The 15422-nt window shown below is 69.3% G+C and overlaps 1 protein-coding gene across 6 annotated transcripts; it reads left to right on the forward strand.

Moving 5' to 3' along the window:
- Positions 1-824: 824 nt before the first annotated feature.
- On the forward strand, positions 825-14600 carry RAP1GAP (RAP1 GTPase activating protein). Of its 6 annotated transcripts, none has more exons than XM_074560597.1 (22): positions 825-1312; positions 3732-3981; positions 4072-4119; positions 4237-4275; positions 4379-4564; positions 5549-5643; positions 5749-5827; positions 5938-5991; positions 6085-6168; positions 6244-6344; positions 6459-6588; positions 7929-8084; positions 8176-8247; positions 8377-8463; positions 10708-10845; positions 11366-11434; positions 11558-11667; positions 11757-11834; positions 13437-13530; positions 13640-13720; positions 13835-13902; positions 13993-14600. In XM_074560597.1, the coding sequence occupies exons 3-22, from the start codon at positions 4081-4083 to the stop codon at positions 14453-14455; spliced, it is 2223 nt and encodes a 740-aa protein (XP_074416698.1). In that variant the 5' UTR covers positions 825-1312; positions 3732-3981; positions 4072-4080; the 3' UTR covers positions 14456-14600. The 6 variants fall into 6 exon arrangements, with proteins under 6 accessions (XP_074416698.1, XP_074416696.1, XP_074416699.1 ...); XM_074560595.1 differs by having other exon boundaries at positions 3778-3981; XM_074560598.1 differs by having other exon boundaries at positions 3891-3981.
- The last annotated feature ends 822 nt before the right edge of the window (positions 14601-15422 follow it).

A 15422-nucleotide genomic window follows, 5' to 3' on the forward strand; every position in this document is an offset into this window, starting at 1 on the left:
GGGGCACCCTGGGTACCAGGGATGGGGGGGGGCATCCTGAGTGTCAGGGAGGGATGGAGGAATATGGGGGGGGGGGGGGGGGGCACCCTGGGTCCCAGGGAGGGATACATGGATGGGGGGGCCACCCTGGGTACTGAGGATGGAGGGGGGGGCATCCTGAGTGCCAGGGAGGGATGGAGGGGGGGTCACCGTGGGTACCAGGGAGGGATGCAGGGATGTGGAGGGGCACCCTGGGTACCAGGGATGGGGGGGGGCATCCTGAGTGTCAGGGAGGGATGGAGGAATATGGGGGGGGGGGGGGGCACCCTGGGTCCCAGGGAGGGATACATGGATGGGGGGGCCACCCTGGGTACTGAGGATGGAGGGGGGGGGCATCCTGAGTGCCAGGGAGGGATGGAGGGGGGGTCACCGTGGGTACCAGGGAGGGATGCGGGGATGTGGAGGGGCACCCTGGGTACCAGGGATGGAGGGGGGGGGCATCCTGGGTACCAGGGAGGGATGGAGGGGGGGTCACCGTGGGTACCAGGGAGGGATGGAGGGGGGGGCCACTCTGGGTCTCGGGGAGGGATGCAGGGAGGGGGGGGACCCTGGGTACCAGGGATGGAGAAAGGGGCACCGTGGGTGCCGTGGAGGGATGAAGGGGGTGGGGGGCACCCTGGGTACTGAGGATGGAGGGGGGGGTGCACCCTAGATGCCAGGGACGGTTGGAGGGGGGGGCACTCTGGGTGCCAGGGAGGGGTGGGGGGGACCTGAACCGGGGCGGGGGGGGCCACACGGGTGATGGCCAGCGAGACACCCGGCTGCCAGCCCTGGACGGGGGGGGATGGAGACGGTTCCCCGGGGGCCGTGGAGGGGGGGGGAGGATTCGGTGGCTGCGGGGATGGAGGAGGGGGAGGGGGGAGCTGAGTGCCGGGGGGGGGCGGGGACAGCCAGGTGGTCCAGGGGAGGGGACAGGGATGGAGGGGGGAGCCCGGGCTGGGGGCGATGCCGTGCCCAGTGCCCGATCCCAGCTCCCGGTGCCTGTTGCCGGTTCCGGTACGGTTTTCCCGGTGCGGTTTTTTTTTGGTTTTTGTTTTTTTTTTTTTTTTTCCCCCCTGTCGCCGGTTTTCCCGGTCGCCTGTTTTCGGTTCCCGGTTGCCGTTTCCCCGGTGGAGTTTTCCGGTTGCCTGTTGCCCGGGTACCGGTTCCCGGTGCCGGCCGCCCCCGGAGGGGCCGCCCCGCCCCGCCGCACGTGACGCTGCGCGGTGGCTGCGAGCGGCGGGGCCCCCGCTCCCTCCGCTCCGGTACCGGCCCCGGCCCCGCCGCCCCTCCGGTAAGTGCCGCGCCGCGGGGACCCGCAACCCGGCTGGCCCCCCCCGAGACCCCGCTCCCGGTGTCCCCGTTCTTCCCCCCACCCCCGCCTCCATCCCCCGGTGACCTTCAGCCGCCGCCGGTACCGGCAGCGCGGGGCGGGGGGGGGATGATGCTCCAGGCCTGGGGGGGGGCCCCGGCATCCCGGTAGGCCGGGAGGGGATGGGGGGGGGGGGAGAGGGGGATCAGCCCCCACCCCCCCCCCCCAGGTACCCCCCCATCGTGCCCCCCCCTCCAAATGGCTCCCCCATGAATTGCCCCCCCCTCAACCTGCCCCCCCAAAATATCTCCCCCATGAATTGCCCCCCCCTCCAAATGGCTCCCCCATGACTTGCCCCCCCCAACCTGCCCCCCAAAATATCTACCCCATGAATTGCCCCCCCCAAAAAAAATATCTCCCCCATTAACTTCCCCCCCCCAACCTGCCCCCCCAAAATATCTCCCCCGCGAATTGCCCCCCCCAACCTGCCCCCCCCAAATATCTCCCCCGCGAATTGCCCCCCCCGACACCCCAACCTGCCCCCCCCAATATCTACCCCGTAAACTTCCCCCCCCCCACAACCCGCCCCTCCAAAATATCTCCCCCGTGAATTGCCCCCCCCAACCTGCCCCCCCTCAATATCTACCCCATAAACTGCCCCCCCCCAATATCTACCCCACAACCTGCCCCCTCCAGCTGCCCCCTCCATCAAATTCTCTCCCCCCCCCCCGCATCTCATCCCCATCATCTGCCCCCCCCACCCCCCCGCAACCCGGCCCCACATTTGGGTCACACACCACCCCCCCCCCGCGGGGCTGCCCCCACACACACACTTTGGTGCTGGGTTTGGGGCGGGGGGGAGGCGACGGGGACCCCCCCCAGGACCCCGCGCAGCCCCACTGCCCAGCGTGGGGTGACGCTGCGGCCCGGGGGGTGCACGGGGAGGGGGCGGGTTTGCACGGGCGGGGGGGGGGGACGGACACGTGTGACATTGTCGCATTTACACGCAGCTGTGTTTGCACGGGGACAGGTGACATTGGCACGGGGGGGGGGGCATTTGCACCAGGGTCACTTTTGCACCGGGGACGCGCTCGCATGCCGTCGTGTTTGCACGGGGACGGGGACGGGGGGGCGGGTTTGCACGAGGGTGGCGTTTGCACGGGGACGGGGCGGGGAACGGGGGGGGACGGGGGGTGCGGGTTTGCACCAGGGTGGCGTTGGCACCGGCGTCACTTTAGCGCCCGGGACACGCTCGCCCGCCGTCGTGTTTGCACGGGGACAGGTGACATTTGCACCCGGGTGGTGTTCGCACGAGGGTTCGTGTTCGCACGAGGGTCGCGCGCCCACCCGGGGGGTGTTTGCACGGGGGTGGCACCCACTTGCACCAGGGCCGTGTTTGCACAAGGCTGGGCCACCTTTGCAGCAGGACCAGTGTCCCTGTGTCCCGTTTTCCCAGTGTCCCCTTATCCTGGTGTCCCTGTGGCCCTGTGTCCCCATGTCCTGGTGCCCCCATGTCGATATGTCCCGTTGTCCCGGTGTCCCCATGTCCCATTGTCTTGGCATCCCCGTGTCCCCATGTCCCGGTGCCCACATGTCCCAGTGTCCCAGTGTCCCCATATCCTGGTGTCCCCATGTCCCGTGTCCCCATGTCCCAGTGTTCCGGTGTCCCCATGTCCCGGTGTCCTGGTGCCCTGGTGTCCCCATGTCCCAGTGTTCCCATGTCCCAGTGTCCCGGTATCCCGGTGTCCCCATGTCCTAGAATTCTATGATTCTATGATTCCTGTGTCCCCATGTCCCGGTGTCCTGGTGTCCTGATGTCCCCATGTCCCAGTGTTCCCATGTCCTGGTGTCCCGGTATCCCCGTATCCCCATGTCCTGTGTCCCCATGTCCCAGTGTCCCTGTATCCCCATGTCCCGGTGTCCCAGTGTTCGCATGTCCCGGTGTTCCAGCCTCCCCACGCCCCTATGTCCTGGTGTCCCCTTGTCCCCGTGTCCCAATGTCCCCGTGTCCCAATGTCCCAGTGTCCCGATGTCCTGGTGTCCCCATGTCCTGGTGTCCCAGTGTTCGCATGTCCCGGTGTTCCAGTGTCCCCATGTCCCCTTGTCCCGGTGTCCCCTTGTCCCCGTGTCCCAACGTCCCGGTGTCCCCATGTCCCGCTGTTCCAGTGTCCCCATGTCCCCGTGTCCCGCTGTTCCAGTGTCCCCGTGTCCCCTTGTCCCGCCGTCCCCGTGTCCCGCTGTCCCCGTCCCGGGCGGTGCTCGGCGCTGCCGGTCCGGGCGCTGTCCGTGGTGCTGCCCGGCGCGGCTCCGCCTCCCGCCCGCGGGGGGCGCCCTTCGGGGTGGGGGTGAGGGGGGGTGCGATGCGTTTTGGGGGGGGCCTCAGCAGCCGGGCACCCCCCAGGGAGTGACCCGGCACCCGCCGCCCCCGACCCGCCGGCCCCCGGCAGCCTGCAAGGTGGCGCCCGGCTTGCTGCCATCAGTAGGCTTCAGGGGTAACACCGCTGCCCGAGCGGCCGGGCCGCACGGCGAGGGGCTGTGGGGGAGCTCTCCTCTCCCCCAGGAAGAGCCATGGACCCCCCAGGACCCCCCAGGCCACCTAGACGTGTCCTCAACCAGCACCACCACCTCCCCCTCGGCCACCTCACCCCGAGGTAAGCCCCCCACAACGTGGGTGCTCCCCACCCAGGGGTGCCCATCCCAAGGGGGCGGTGACGGGCACCCACAGCCCCCGTCTCCCGCAGGGCAGCAGGATGGCCCAGCAGCGCCACGCCGTCCCCCCACCGCTCAAGGTAGGCGCCCTTGGGGTGGGGGCACCCAACCAACACCCACGGGTGTTAGCGTGGCCTTCACCCTCCCCAGCACCCATGGGTGTTAGCATGGCCTTCACCCACCCCGTTGTCTTGCAGACGGAGGAGGACTACATCCCCTACCCCAGCGTGCATGAGGTAGAGCCCCCGCTCCCCTCCAGAGACGGGTGCCAGGGCGGGTGAGCGACTGGGTGGGCGGGTGGGTGGGTGCCCAGAGCACCCACCTCCGTTGTGGGTGCAGGTGCTGGGCCGGGAGGGGCCGTTCCCCCTCATCCTCCTGCCGCAGTTTGGGGGTTACTGGATCGAGGGCACCAACCACCAGCTGAGTGGGGCACCCGAGTCCCCCCCCAACCCGGCACCCGGCACCCGGGCGAGGCTTGAGGGCAACCACACGGCCAAGATCTACCGCAAGCACTTCTTGGGCAAGGTGAGGCCCCCGTGGGTGCTCCAGGTGTGGGTGGGTGGGTTCCCCATTGGGCATGGGTGGGCATCGGCATGGAGACCTCATGGGTGCTCATGCATATGGGTGCTCATGGGCATGGGTGTGCCATGGCATGGGTGCTCATGCACATGGGTGCTCATGGACATGAGTGTGATCTTCTATGGGCACAGGAGACCCATGGGTATGGGTGCTCATGGGCCTGGGCACCCCATGGCATGGGTGGTCCTGCATATGGGTGCTCATGGACAGGAGTGTGGTCTTCTATGGGCATGGGAGACCCATGGGTATGGGTGCTCCTGGGTCTGGGCACCCCATGGCACAGGTGCTCATGGGCATGGGTGTGGGGATCTATGGGCATGGGTGCTCGTGGATCTGGGTGCCCCATGGCATGGGTGCTCAAGGGAGATGGGTGCCCCATGGGCATGGGTGTGCATGGGCATGGGAGCTCCATAACTGCGGGTGCCCACACTTATGGGTGCTCAGGAACCTGGGTGCCCCATAGCATGGGTGCGGGTGGGTTCCCCATGGGCATGGATGGGCATTGGCATGGAGACCTCATGGGTGCTCATGGGCATGGGTGTTCATGGACATGAGTGTGGTCATCTATGGGCATGGGAGCCCCAGGGGTATGGGTGCTCATGGGTGTGGGTGGCTCGTTGCACGTGTGCCCCTCAGTGTAGGTGCTCCGTAGGTGGTGGTATCTGTGGGTGTGGGTGCTCATGGACATGGGTGCTCAGGGTTATGGGTGCTCAGAGACCTGGATGACCCATGGCACGGGTGTCCGTGGGCCTGGGGACCCTACCAGTGTCTGTAGGGTGGGTGGCCCATGGGCACGGGTGCCCCATAGTCGTGGCTGCTCCTGGATATTGGCGCCCATGGGCATGGGTGCCCCATGGCTGGGTGCCCGCCAGCGTGAGCACCCATCGGCGTGGTCATGGGTGCTTGGCCCCCCCCCCACCCCCCCCGCAGGAGCACTTCAACTACTACTCCCTGGACCCGGCGCTGGGCCACCTCGTCTTCTCCCTCAAGTACGACGAGCAGGAGCACCTCCACCTGCTGCTGCGGTGAGCAGGGTGCCGGGAGGCACCCATGGGTGCTGGCTGTGGCGGGGGGGGATGGATCTGGAGGCCACCCTGACCCCCCCCACCCCCCCCCACCTCGCCCCGCAGCACCCGCGCCCGCACCCTGCACGACGTGGTGCCCATCTCCTGCCTGGCCGAGTTCCCCAACGTGGTGCAGATGGCCAAGGTGGGTGCAAGACCACCGGCAGCACCCATGGGTGCCCCCCCACACCCCCCCCACACCCCCCCCCCTCCCCGGTCCGGGCCACCCCATCGCATCACCCATCCTTCCCGCAGCTGGTGTGCGAGGACGTCAACGTGGATCGCTTCTACCCCGTGCTCTACCCCAAGGTGAGTGGGGTGGGGGGGCACCCATAGGTTGGGGTGCCCCCCCCACACCCCCACCCCCCCACCCAACCGCCGCCCCCTCCCCCACCCCCGCAGGCGTCCCGCCTCATCCTCGCCTTCGACGAGCACGTCCTCAGCAACCACTTCAAATTTGGGGTCATCTACCAAAAACTGGGGCAGGTAAGGGGGGGGATGGGGGGTTTGGGTGGGGGGGGGTGTCGCGGGTGGGTGCTGACACCCATTCCCCCCCCCCAGACGTCGGAGGAGGAGCTCTTCGGCACCACGGAGGAGAGCCCGGCCTTCGCCGAGTTCCTGGAGGTGCTGGGGCAGCGGGTGCAGCTGCGGGACTTCAAGGGGTGCGTGATGTTGGGGGGGGGTGGGGGGGGGGGGAAGGGGTGTCCCCCAAGGTCAGGGTGCTTTTATCTCCCCCCCACCCCCCCCCCCTCCCCCCCCGACAACTCTCGGCGCAGGTTCCGGGGGGGCCTGGACGTGACCCACGGGCAGACGGGCAGCGAGTCGGTCTATTGCCACTTCCGCGACAAGGAGATCATGTTCCACGTCTCCACCAAGCTGCCCTACACCGAGGGGGACGCCCAGCAGGTGGGGCACCCATGGGTGCCCGGGGGGGGGGGGGGGGCGGTGGGGTGGGGAATGGAAATACGTGGGCGCTCGGTGGGGGAGGGGGAGGCGGAGGGGGCGCTGGGTTCCCCCCGCCCCGTGGGGCGCAGGGGCTGGTGGGGCACCTATGGGTGCTGGGGGGTGTCTATGGGGTGCAGGGGCTGGCGGAGCACCCCTGGGTGCTGGTTATGGGGGGGGGGGGGTATCTATGGGATGCAAAAGCTCCAGGGGCACCCCTGGGTGCTGGGGGGCATCTATGGGGCATGAGGGCTATCAGCACACCCCGTGGGTGCTGGGGGGTGTCTATGGGGTGCAGTGGGCTGGCGGAGCACCCATGGGTGCTGGGGGGGCATCTATAGGGCACAAGAGCTGCCAGCGCACCCCATGGCTGCTGGGGGTGTCTATAGGATGCAAGGGGCTGGTGGGGCACCCCTGGGTGCTGGGGGGGCATCTATGGGGCACGAGAGCTCTCAGTGCACCCCATAGGTGCTGGGGGGTGTCTAGGGGTTGCAAAACCTCCAGGGGCACCCCTGGGTGCTGGGGGGGACATCTATAGGGTAGAGGGGCTGGTAGGGCACCCCTGGGTGCTGGGGGGCATCTATGGGGCATAAGTGCTATCAGCACACCCCGTGGGTGCTGGGGGGGTGTCTATGGGGTGCAGGGGCTGGCGGAGCACCCCTGCGTTCTGGTTATGTGTGTGTGGGGGGTATCTATGGGATGCAAAAGCTCCAGGGGCACCCATGGGTGCTGAGGGGGACACACACATCTATAGGGTAGAGGGGCTGGTAGGGCACCCCTGGGTGCTGGGGGGCATCTATGGGGCATGAGGGCTCTCAGCACACCCCTGGGTGCTGGGGAGTGTCTATGGGGTACAGTGGGCTGGCGGAGCACCCATGGGTGCTGGGGGGGCGTCTATGGGTTGCAAAAGCTCCAGGGGCACCCGTGGGTGTTGGGGGGGGTGTCTATGGGTTGCAAAACCTCCAGGGACTCCCCTGGGTGCTGGGGGGGGCATCTATAGGGCACAAGAGCTCTCAGCACACCCCATGGGTGCTAGGGGGGTGTCTATGGGATGCAGTGGGCTGGCAAAGCACCCTTGGGTGCTGGGGGGGGCATCTATGGGTTGCAAAAGCTCCAGGGGGAACCCCTGGGTGCTGGGGCGGGGGAGGACATCTATGGGGCACAGGGTCTGCCATTCCCTGCTGTGACCGGCACCCCCTCGTGTGTGTGTGTGTGTGTCCCCGTCTCCGTCCCCTGTTCCCCCCCCCCCCCAACCCCCCCACACCCACCCCCACCCCCCCACCCACCCACCCCCGTCCCCGCAGCTGCAGCGGAAGCGTCACATCGGCAACGACATCGTGGCCGTCGTCTTCCAGGACGAGAACACCCCCTTCGTCCCCGACATGATCGCCTCCAACTTCCTCCACGCCTTCGTGGTGGTGCAGCTGGAGCAGGGCGGCCCCCGGGGCACCCTCTACAAGGTACCACCCCCCCACCCCCCCCCATCCCCAGCCTCAGTTTCCCCATCCCCGTGGGGTGCTGGGGACCCTTCTTGCCCCAAACCCGCCGCAGGTCTCCGTCACCGCCCGCGACGACGTGCCCTTCTTCGGCCCGCCGTTGCCCGACCCCGCCGTCTTCAGGAAGGTGAGCACCCATGGGCGCTGCTGTGGTAGGGAAGGGTTGGGGTGGGGGGGTGTGTGTGGTGTCTCCCCCCCTCCTGGTGGCACCCACCCAGGGCTGCCCCTCGCTTCCCCCCTCCCTCAACCCATGCAGGGCCCCGAGTTCCAGGAGTTCCTGCTGACGAAGCTCATCAACGCCGAGTACGCCTGCTACAAGGCCGAGAAGTTCGCCAAGCTGGAGGTGGGCGCTGGGCGCTGAGCGCGGCGGGGTGCCGGGGGGTGCTGGGTGGGGTGGGGGGCTGCCAGGGGGCTGGGCACGGCATGGGGGGTGTGTGTGTGGGGGAGGGCACACGGGTGGTGGGTGCTGCAATGGGGCTGTGGGTGCGGGCGCCGCGTGCCGTGGGTGCTGTGATTGCGGCAGCACCGGCGGGCGCTGGGCGTGAGGTGGGTGCTGCAATGGGACTGCGGACGTCGGGGCTGTGCCTGCCGTGGGGCTGTGGGTGCCATGGATGTGGGTGCTGTGCCAGCAATGGGGCTGGGCACGCCATGGGACTGTGAGTGCTGTGGATGCAGGTGCCGTGGAAGTAGGTGCTCTGCCAGCAATGGGGCTGGGCACGCCGTGGGGTGCGTGGGTGCTGGGCACGACGTGGGTTCTCTGCCAGCAATGGGGCTGGGCACGCCGTGGGGCGCGTGGGTGCTGGGCGCAACGTGGGTGCTGCAATGGGGCTGCGGACGTGGGGGCTGTGCCTGCCGTGGGGCTGTGGGTGCCATGGGTGCCATGGATGTGGGGGCTGTGCCTGACGTGGGCCTGTGGGTGCTGTGGACGTGGGTGCTCTGCCAGCAATGGGGCTGGGCACACCGTGGGGGCGCGTGGGTGCTGGGCGCAACGTGGGTGCTGCAATGGGGCTGTGGACATGGGGGCTGTGCCTGCCGTGGGGCTGTGGGTGCCGTGGGTGGCATGGACATTGGGGTTGTGCCTGCAGTGGGATGGGGCTGTGGGTGCCATGGGTGCCGTGGATGCGGGTGCCGTGGACGTGGGTGTTGTGCCAGCAATGGGGCTGGGCACGCTGTGGGGCACATGGGTGCTGGGCGCAACGTGGGTGCTGCAGTGGGGCTGTGGGTGCTGTGTGGATGGGTGCTATGCCTGCAGTGGGGCTGGGGCGGGGGGCGGTGCTGGGCATAACGTGGGTGCTGCAATGGGGCTGTGGGTGCTGTGCCTGCAGTGGGGCCGTGCGTGCCGTGGATGCGGGTGCCGTGGACGTGGGTGCTGTGCCAGCAATGGGGCTGGGCACGCCGTGGGGCACGTGGGTGCTGCAATGGGTCCGTGGGTGCTGTGGCTGTGGGTGCTGTGCCTGCAGCGGGGCCGTGCGTGCTGGGGGTGCTGTGATTGCAGCAGCGCTGTGGGTGCCGTGCCATCCGTGGGGCTGGGCACGCTGTGGGGCACGCGGGTGCTTGGGCACAAGGTGGGTGCTGCAATGGGGCTGTGGTGGGTGCTGTGGCTGTGGGGCTGGGCACGCTGTGGGGCACGCGGGTGCTTGGGCAGGCGGTGGTGGGTGCAGCGCCCGCAGCACGGTGCCGTGGGTGCCGGGATTGCAGTAGCGCCGTGGGTGCCCCGTGCCTGCAGCGACGCCGTGCGCGTGGGCGCCGCGTCCCCTGGGTGCTGCTGCGCGGGGGCCACGCGTGCGGGTGCTGGGCGCCAGCTGGGTGCGTGTCGTTGGGCGGGGGGGGGGTGTCCCCCGCGTCCCCCCCCGCGTGCTGCGCAGGCGGCGGGTGCCGCAGGCTGCGGGTGCCGTGCGCGACGTGGGGGCCGTGCCTGCTGTGGGTGCCGCTGCGGGTGGGTGCCGCCTACGCTGCGTGCTGTGCACGACGTGGGGGCCGCGGGTGCTGCGTACCCTGGGTGCTGCTGTGCGGGGGGGGGTGTGTGTGTGGGGGGGGGGGAGGTCCGTGCCTGCAGCAGGGCCATGTGGGGGTGCCCTGCCTGCTGTGGGTGCTGTGGTGGGGGGGCAGGGGGGGGTGCTGTGCCCTCTGGGTGCTGGGGGGGGGGGCGTACACTGGGTGCTGTGCCTGCTGGGCACGGGGGGGGCCCATATACGGGTGCTGTGCATGATGCGGGTGCTGTGCGGGGTTGGGGGGGGGGCCAGGCCTGCAGCGGGGGCGTGCGTGTGGGTGCCGCATGATGTCTGGGTGCTGTGCACGTGGGTGCTGGGGGGGGGGTGCTGTGATGGCGGGGGGGGGGACAGACCATGCCTGCTGTGGGTGCTGGGGGGGGGTAGGGGGGGTGCCGTGGCCGCTGGGTGCTGTGTGTGATGTGGGCTATGGGGCGGGGGGGGGGGGGTGTCACAGGTGAGGGGGGTGTCGTGGGTCGGGGGATGTCGCGGGTCAGGTCGGGGGGGGGGGGGGGATGTCGCGGGTGGGGGATGTGGCGGGTGGGTGCGGGGGGGTGTCAGCGTTTTTGGGGGGGTGGGGGTGGGGGGTGTGCGCGCAGGAGCGGACGCGGGCGGCGCTGCTGGAGACGCTGCACGAGGAGCTGCAGGCCCGCAGCCAGGCCATGCTGGGGCTGGGCCCCGACGACGAGCGCCCCGACAACGGCGCGGCCGCCCCGGGCTTCTTCGAGTCCTTCAAGGTGGGGCGCTGCGGGGGGGGGGGGGCGTGTTACGGCCGCTTGAGGCGGGGGGGGGGGGCCGGCGGTACCGGGCGGTGCTGACGGGGCGGGGCCTTGCAGCGGGCGCTGCGGGGCCGCGGCCCTTCCCTGGAGGCCGTGGGGCTGCGACCCCGACGGGTCCCCCCCCGCCAACGCCGCCGCAGGAGCCCCCGAGGGCGCCGAGCCCCCGAGTGCCCCGCCCCGGACACGCCCCCTCCCGGCAGGCCACGCCCCCTCCCGGATAAGGCCACGCCCCCTCCATAGAACCTCTATAGCCCTGGCGCGCTCTGGTCCCGCCCCTTCCTCATAAGCCACGCCCTCAGGGAAGCCCGGCGCCTCGCTGCTGTGCGTAAGCCACGCCCCCTCCTTAGCCACGCCCCTGCGATAAACCACGCCCCTTAGTCGTCTCTCAAGCCCCGCCCCTCCCGGTGCCCCCACCCCACCCCTCCCCGGTCCCCCGCCCGTCCCGGTGCCCCCGGGGGTGACGCGGTGCCGCCCCCAGTCGCTGCTGGTGCCCGGGAGCCGGCGGGGACGCCGCGGCAGCGCCATCGGGCTGGGCTCGGTGGAAGAGGTGGGTACCCCCGGCACGCACCCCCCCCACTCCCCGCTGTGTCCGCCCCCCCACGGTGGGTGTCGCCCGCCCCCCCCCCCGCCACCCCCCCCCACCGCCGACCCCGTTAACGGCGACCCGCAGGCGCTGCTGGTGCCCGGGAAGAGCCCGTCGCGGCGGCGGCCCGGCCCGCTGGGCTCCCGCCGCTCCAGCGCCATCGGTATCGAGAGCATCCAGGAGGCGCCGGCCGGCAGGTGAGCGCCGGGGGCGGCGCGGGGGGGGGGGTTGGCACCGCCCCGTGTCCCCTCCCGGTGTTACCTCAGCGCCCGCCGCCTCCCCGCAGGGACGGCCCCGCCGCCGCCGCCCCCGAGGGCGCCTGCTCCGCACACAGCTCCCCCGAGAGCCGCCGGCACCCCGACAGGTCCCGCACCCCGCACCGGGACGGGGGACACCGGGACGGGGGGGTGACGCGGGGTGACGCGGGGTGACACGGGGTCTGGAGGGCACAGGGATGGGGGCAGTGCAAGGACGGGGTGGCACCAGGACGGAGTGACACTGGGATGGGGTGACATGGGAATTGGAGGGCACCGGGACTGGGCGGCAAGGGGACAGGGTGGCACCGGGGTGACACGGGGACTGGAGGGCACTGGGATGGGGCAGCAAGGGGACAGGGTGGCATGAGGACGGGGTGGCACCGGGATGGGGTGACATGAGGACTGGAGGGCACTGGGATTGGGTGGCAAGGGGACAGGATGGCACTGGGCTGGGGTCACATCAGGATGGGGTGACATCCGGGTGACACAGGGACTGGAGGGCACCGGGACACGATGGCACTGGGATGGGATGGCACCAGCATGGGGTGGCAAAGGGATACAGTGGGCCAGGGTGACACTGGGATGGGGTGGCACCGGGATGGGGTGATATGGGGACGGGAGGGCACTGGGATGGGGCAGCAAGGGGACAGGGTGGCATGAGGATGCAATGGGATGGGGTGGCATGAGGACGGGGTGACACCGGGATGGGGTGACATGAGGACCGGAGGGCACTGGGATTGGGTGGCAAGGGGACAGGATGGCACTGGGCTGGGGTCACATCAGGATGGGGTGACATCCTGGGTGACACAGGGACTGGAGGGCACCGGGACAAGGTGGCACTGGGATGGGATGGCACCGGCATGGAGTGGCATAGGGTTGCAATGGGCCAGGGTGACACCGGGATGGGGTGGCACCGGAATGGGGTGACATCGAGGTGACACGGGGACTGGAAGGCATAGGGCTGGGACATCACAGGCATGGGATGACGTGGGGACAGGTGGCACTGGGATGAGGCATCCCAGGGATGGGATGGCATGGGGACAGGGTAGCATGGGGATGGGACATCCCAGGGATGGGATGGCGTGGGATTGGGTGGCATGAGGGTGGGCGATCCCAGGGATGGGATGGCATGGGGACAGAGTGGCACAGGGATGGGATCTCCTGGGGACAGATGGTGTGGTGACAGGGTGACGCAGGGCTGGGACATCCTAGGGATGGGATGGCATGGGGACAGAGTGGCACGGGGATGGGACATCCCAGGGATGGGGTGACATGGGGACAGGTTGTCACAGGGATGGGATGGCATGGGGACAGAGTGGCACGGGGATGGGACATCCCGGGGACAGGATGGTGTGGCGATGGAGTGATGCAGGGCTGAGATACCCCAGGGATGGGATGGGATGGCATGGGGACAGGGTGGCACGGGGACAGGGTGGCACGGAGATGGGACACCCGAGGCACAGGATGGCATGGGGACAGAGTGGCACGGGGATGGGACATCCAAGGGACGGGATGGTGTGGGGACAGGGAGCCACAGAGCCAGGACATCCCAGGGATGGGACGACATTGGGGCCCAGTTGGCACGGGGCCGAGATGGCACGGGGCCGGGGGTGTCGCGGGGGGCCAGCGTGGCGTCACGGTGGGCCGCGGCGGCGTCCCCGAGGCGCGGTGCCAGCCTGTCCCCTGCTGTGGGGACTGTCCCCGAGCAGGGCCGAGAAGCCGGAGCCGCCGGATTTCTCCCGCTCCTCTTCCAGCGCCAGCAGCTTCGGCAGCGCCGCCGAGGAGCCCAGCGAGCCCGGCAGGGTACCGGGGTGCCAGGGGGGGCGGGGGGGGGGGGGGGAAATGGGTGCTGGGGGGGGTGGGGGGGCAGCACCCCTTTGACACCACCCCCCCCCCCCCACTGCACCCTCAGGAGAGCCGCTCGCCCTCGGGGACCCACCGCGACGCCTTCACCGACACCCCCTGGCAGGATGACCCCCCGGTACCCCCCCAGGTAGCCCATCACCGGGGCGTCAGGCGGCCGCGGGGTCGGGGGGCGCACACACACCCCCCCCCCCCCCCCCCGCCTTGCGGTGCTCATGACCCCCCCCCCCACACTTTCCCCCAGGTCGCCACCCCCCCGACCCCCCTTGCCCCGAGATCAAAATCCAGCTGGAGCGGCCCCCCCAGAATGCGGTGAGGCTGTGAAACATCCCCCCCCCCCCAGCGCACCCCCATGCGGGGACACCCATATTGGGGTGCACCCGCTGATGTCCCTCTTCACAGGGCTCATAGGCCCCCCCCCGCCATCCCGGGGTGGGGGGGGGTGTGTCACCACTTCGTCACCACCCCCCCCCACCCACCACCGTGTGCCACCCCCGTGCCAGGAGCCGAAGCCATCGTCCCCGGTGCAGGATTTGGGGGGACACCCCCACCCCCCCCCCGCCGAAAAATGGGGGTGTCCTCCCCCCCCCTCCAGACAATCTCTGTCACCCCAAATACACCTTGGGGGGGGGGGTGTGACGGTCCACACAGGGGATCCCCCCCCCCCCCCACTGTGACCCCAATGCCACATGGGGGGCGCCCCCCCTGCCATGAAGAGTGGGTCCAACCTGAGCATCACCCCCCCCCCCCCCCCAAAAAAAAGGAGCGTCTCAAATCCAGCACAAACCCAAAGTGGGGGTCCCCCTGCCCCCCCCCGCCCCCTTTTATTTTAAGGGAAAAAAAAAAAGCTCTGGAATGGGTCTGATGCTGGATTTCGCCGGGGGGTGGAGGGGGGGCGGGGGGGAGGAGGAGGGGGAATTATTTTTTCAAGCCCCCCCCCCCCCCCCCCCCAAAGATCGTGTTTGTGTTTCCCGTGAGCCCTGTATAAAATAAAGGTTTATTTATCGCTACGACGGGGGGGGATCCTCGATATTTGGGGGGGGTCCCCCCAAAAAAAACCCGCTGGGGGGTGGGGGCAGATGCTCCGCGTGGTCTTAAAAACACCCTAAATCGACTCATTTGGAGGGGGGGGGTCCCCAAATTTGGGGGGGCTTTTGCGGCAGCCGGGCTGAGCAAAGCCTCGCTGGGATTTTTTTTTTTATTAATTTTTATTTTTATATTTTTTCCTCCCGATTTTTCGGGGGGGGCTGCGGGTGCCTGGCGATGTCCTCACCTCCCCCCACCACAACTCCTCTCCCTCCCCCCCCTCCCCCCCCCCCCGAAAAAAAAAAAAAAATAACCCCACACAAACCCCTCTCTTTTTCGGCTCCGGTGGCCAACCCGCCGTCGGGAGCGGCGTTTGGCCGGTAGCCCCGGTGGCCACCGGCTTCGGGCCAAAGCCCCGGCCAAGAAAAAGCGGTTCCCCACCCCCCCACCTTCTTCCCCCCCCCTCCCCGAACCCCCAAAAACCACGAAACACCCCGGGACCAGTTAAAGATAGCTCGGCACCGCCTGGGTTTCTGGGAAGCCCCACGCCGGGGTTGGGACGCGGTTGGGGACAACGGTGACGCCGGCGCAAAGGGCACCCGAGTCAAGTGGGGGGGGGGGGGGGGGTGGGAGGGGTGTGTGTGTGTCCGTCCCCCCCCCCCGCACCCCGAAATCCGGCACCGCTCGCGTCACCGCCTCCGCCCGCTCCGAAATTCGCCGGTTAATGACAAACCGGCGCCGTGATTTATTTATAAAGCTGGTAAATAAATAAAATCAAAAGGGAAGGGGGGGGGGGGGATCGGAGG

Source organism: Larus michahellis, chromosome 16 (assembly GCF_964199755.1).
Source record: "Larus michahellis chromosome 16, bLarMic1.1, whole genome shotgun sequence".
Classification (NCBI taxonomy): Eukaryota; Metazoa; Chordata; class Aves; order Charadriiformes; family Laridae; genus Larus; species Larus michahellis.

Coding starts and splice junctions, on each gene's coding strand:
- RAP1GAP (XM_074560597.1), top strand. CDS start 4,081: ATGGCCCAGCAGCGCCACGCCGTCCCCCCACCGCTCAAG. Junction 13,531..13,639: donor AGCCCAGCGAGCCCGGCAGG/GTACCGGGGTGC, acceptor CTGCACCCTCAG/GAGAGCCGCTCGCCCTCGGG. Junction 13,721..13,834: donor ACCCCCCGGTACCCCCCCAG/GTAGCCCATCAC, acceptor ACTTTCCCCCAG/GTCGCCACCCCCCCGACCCC.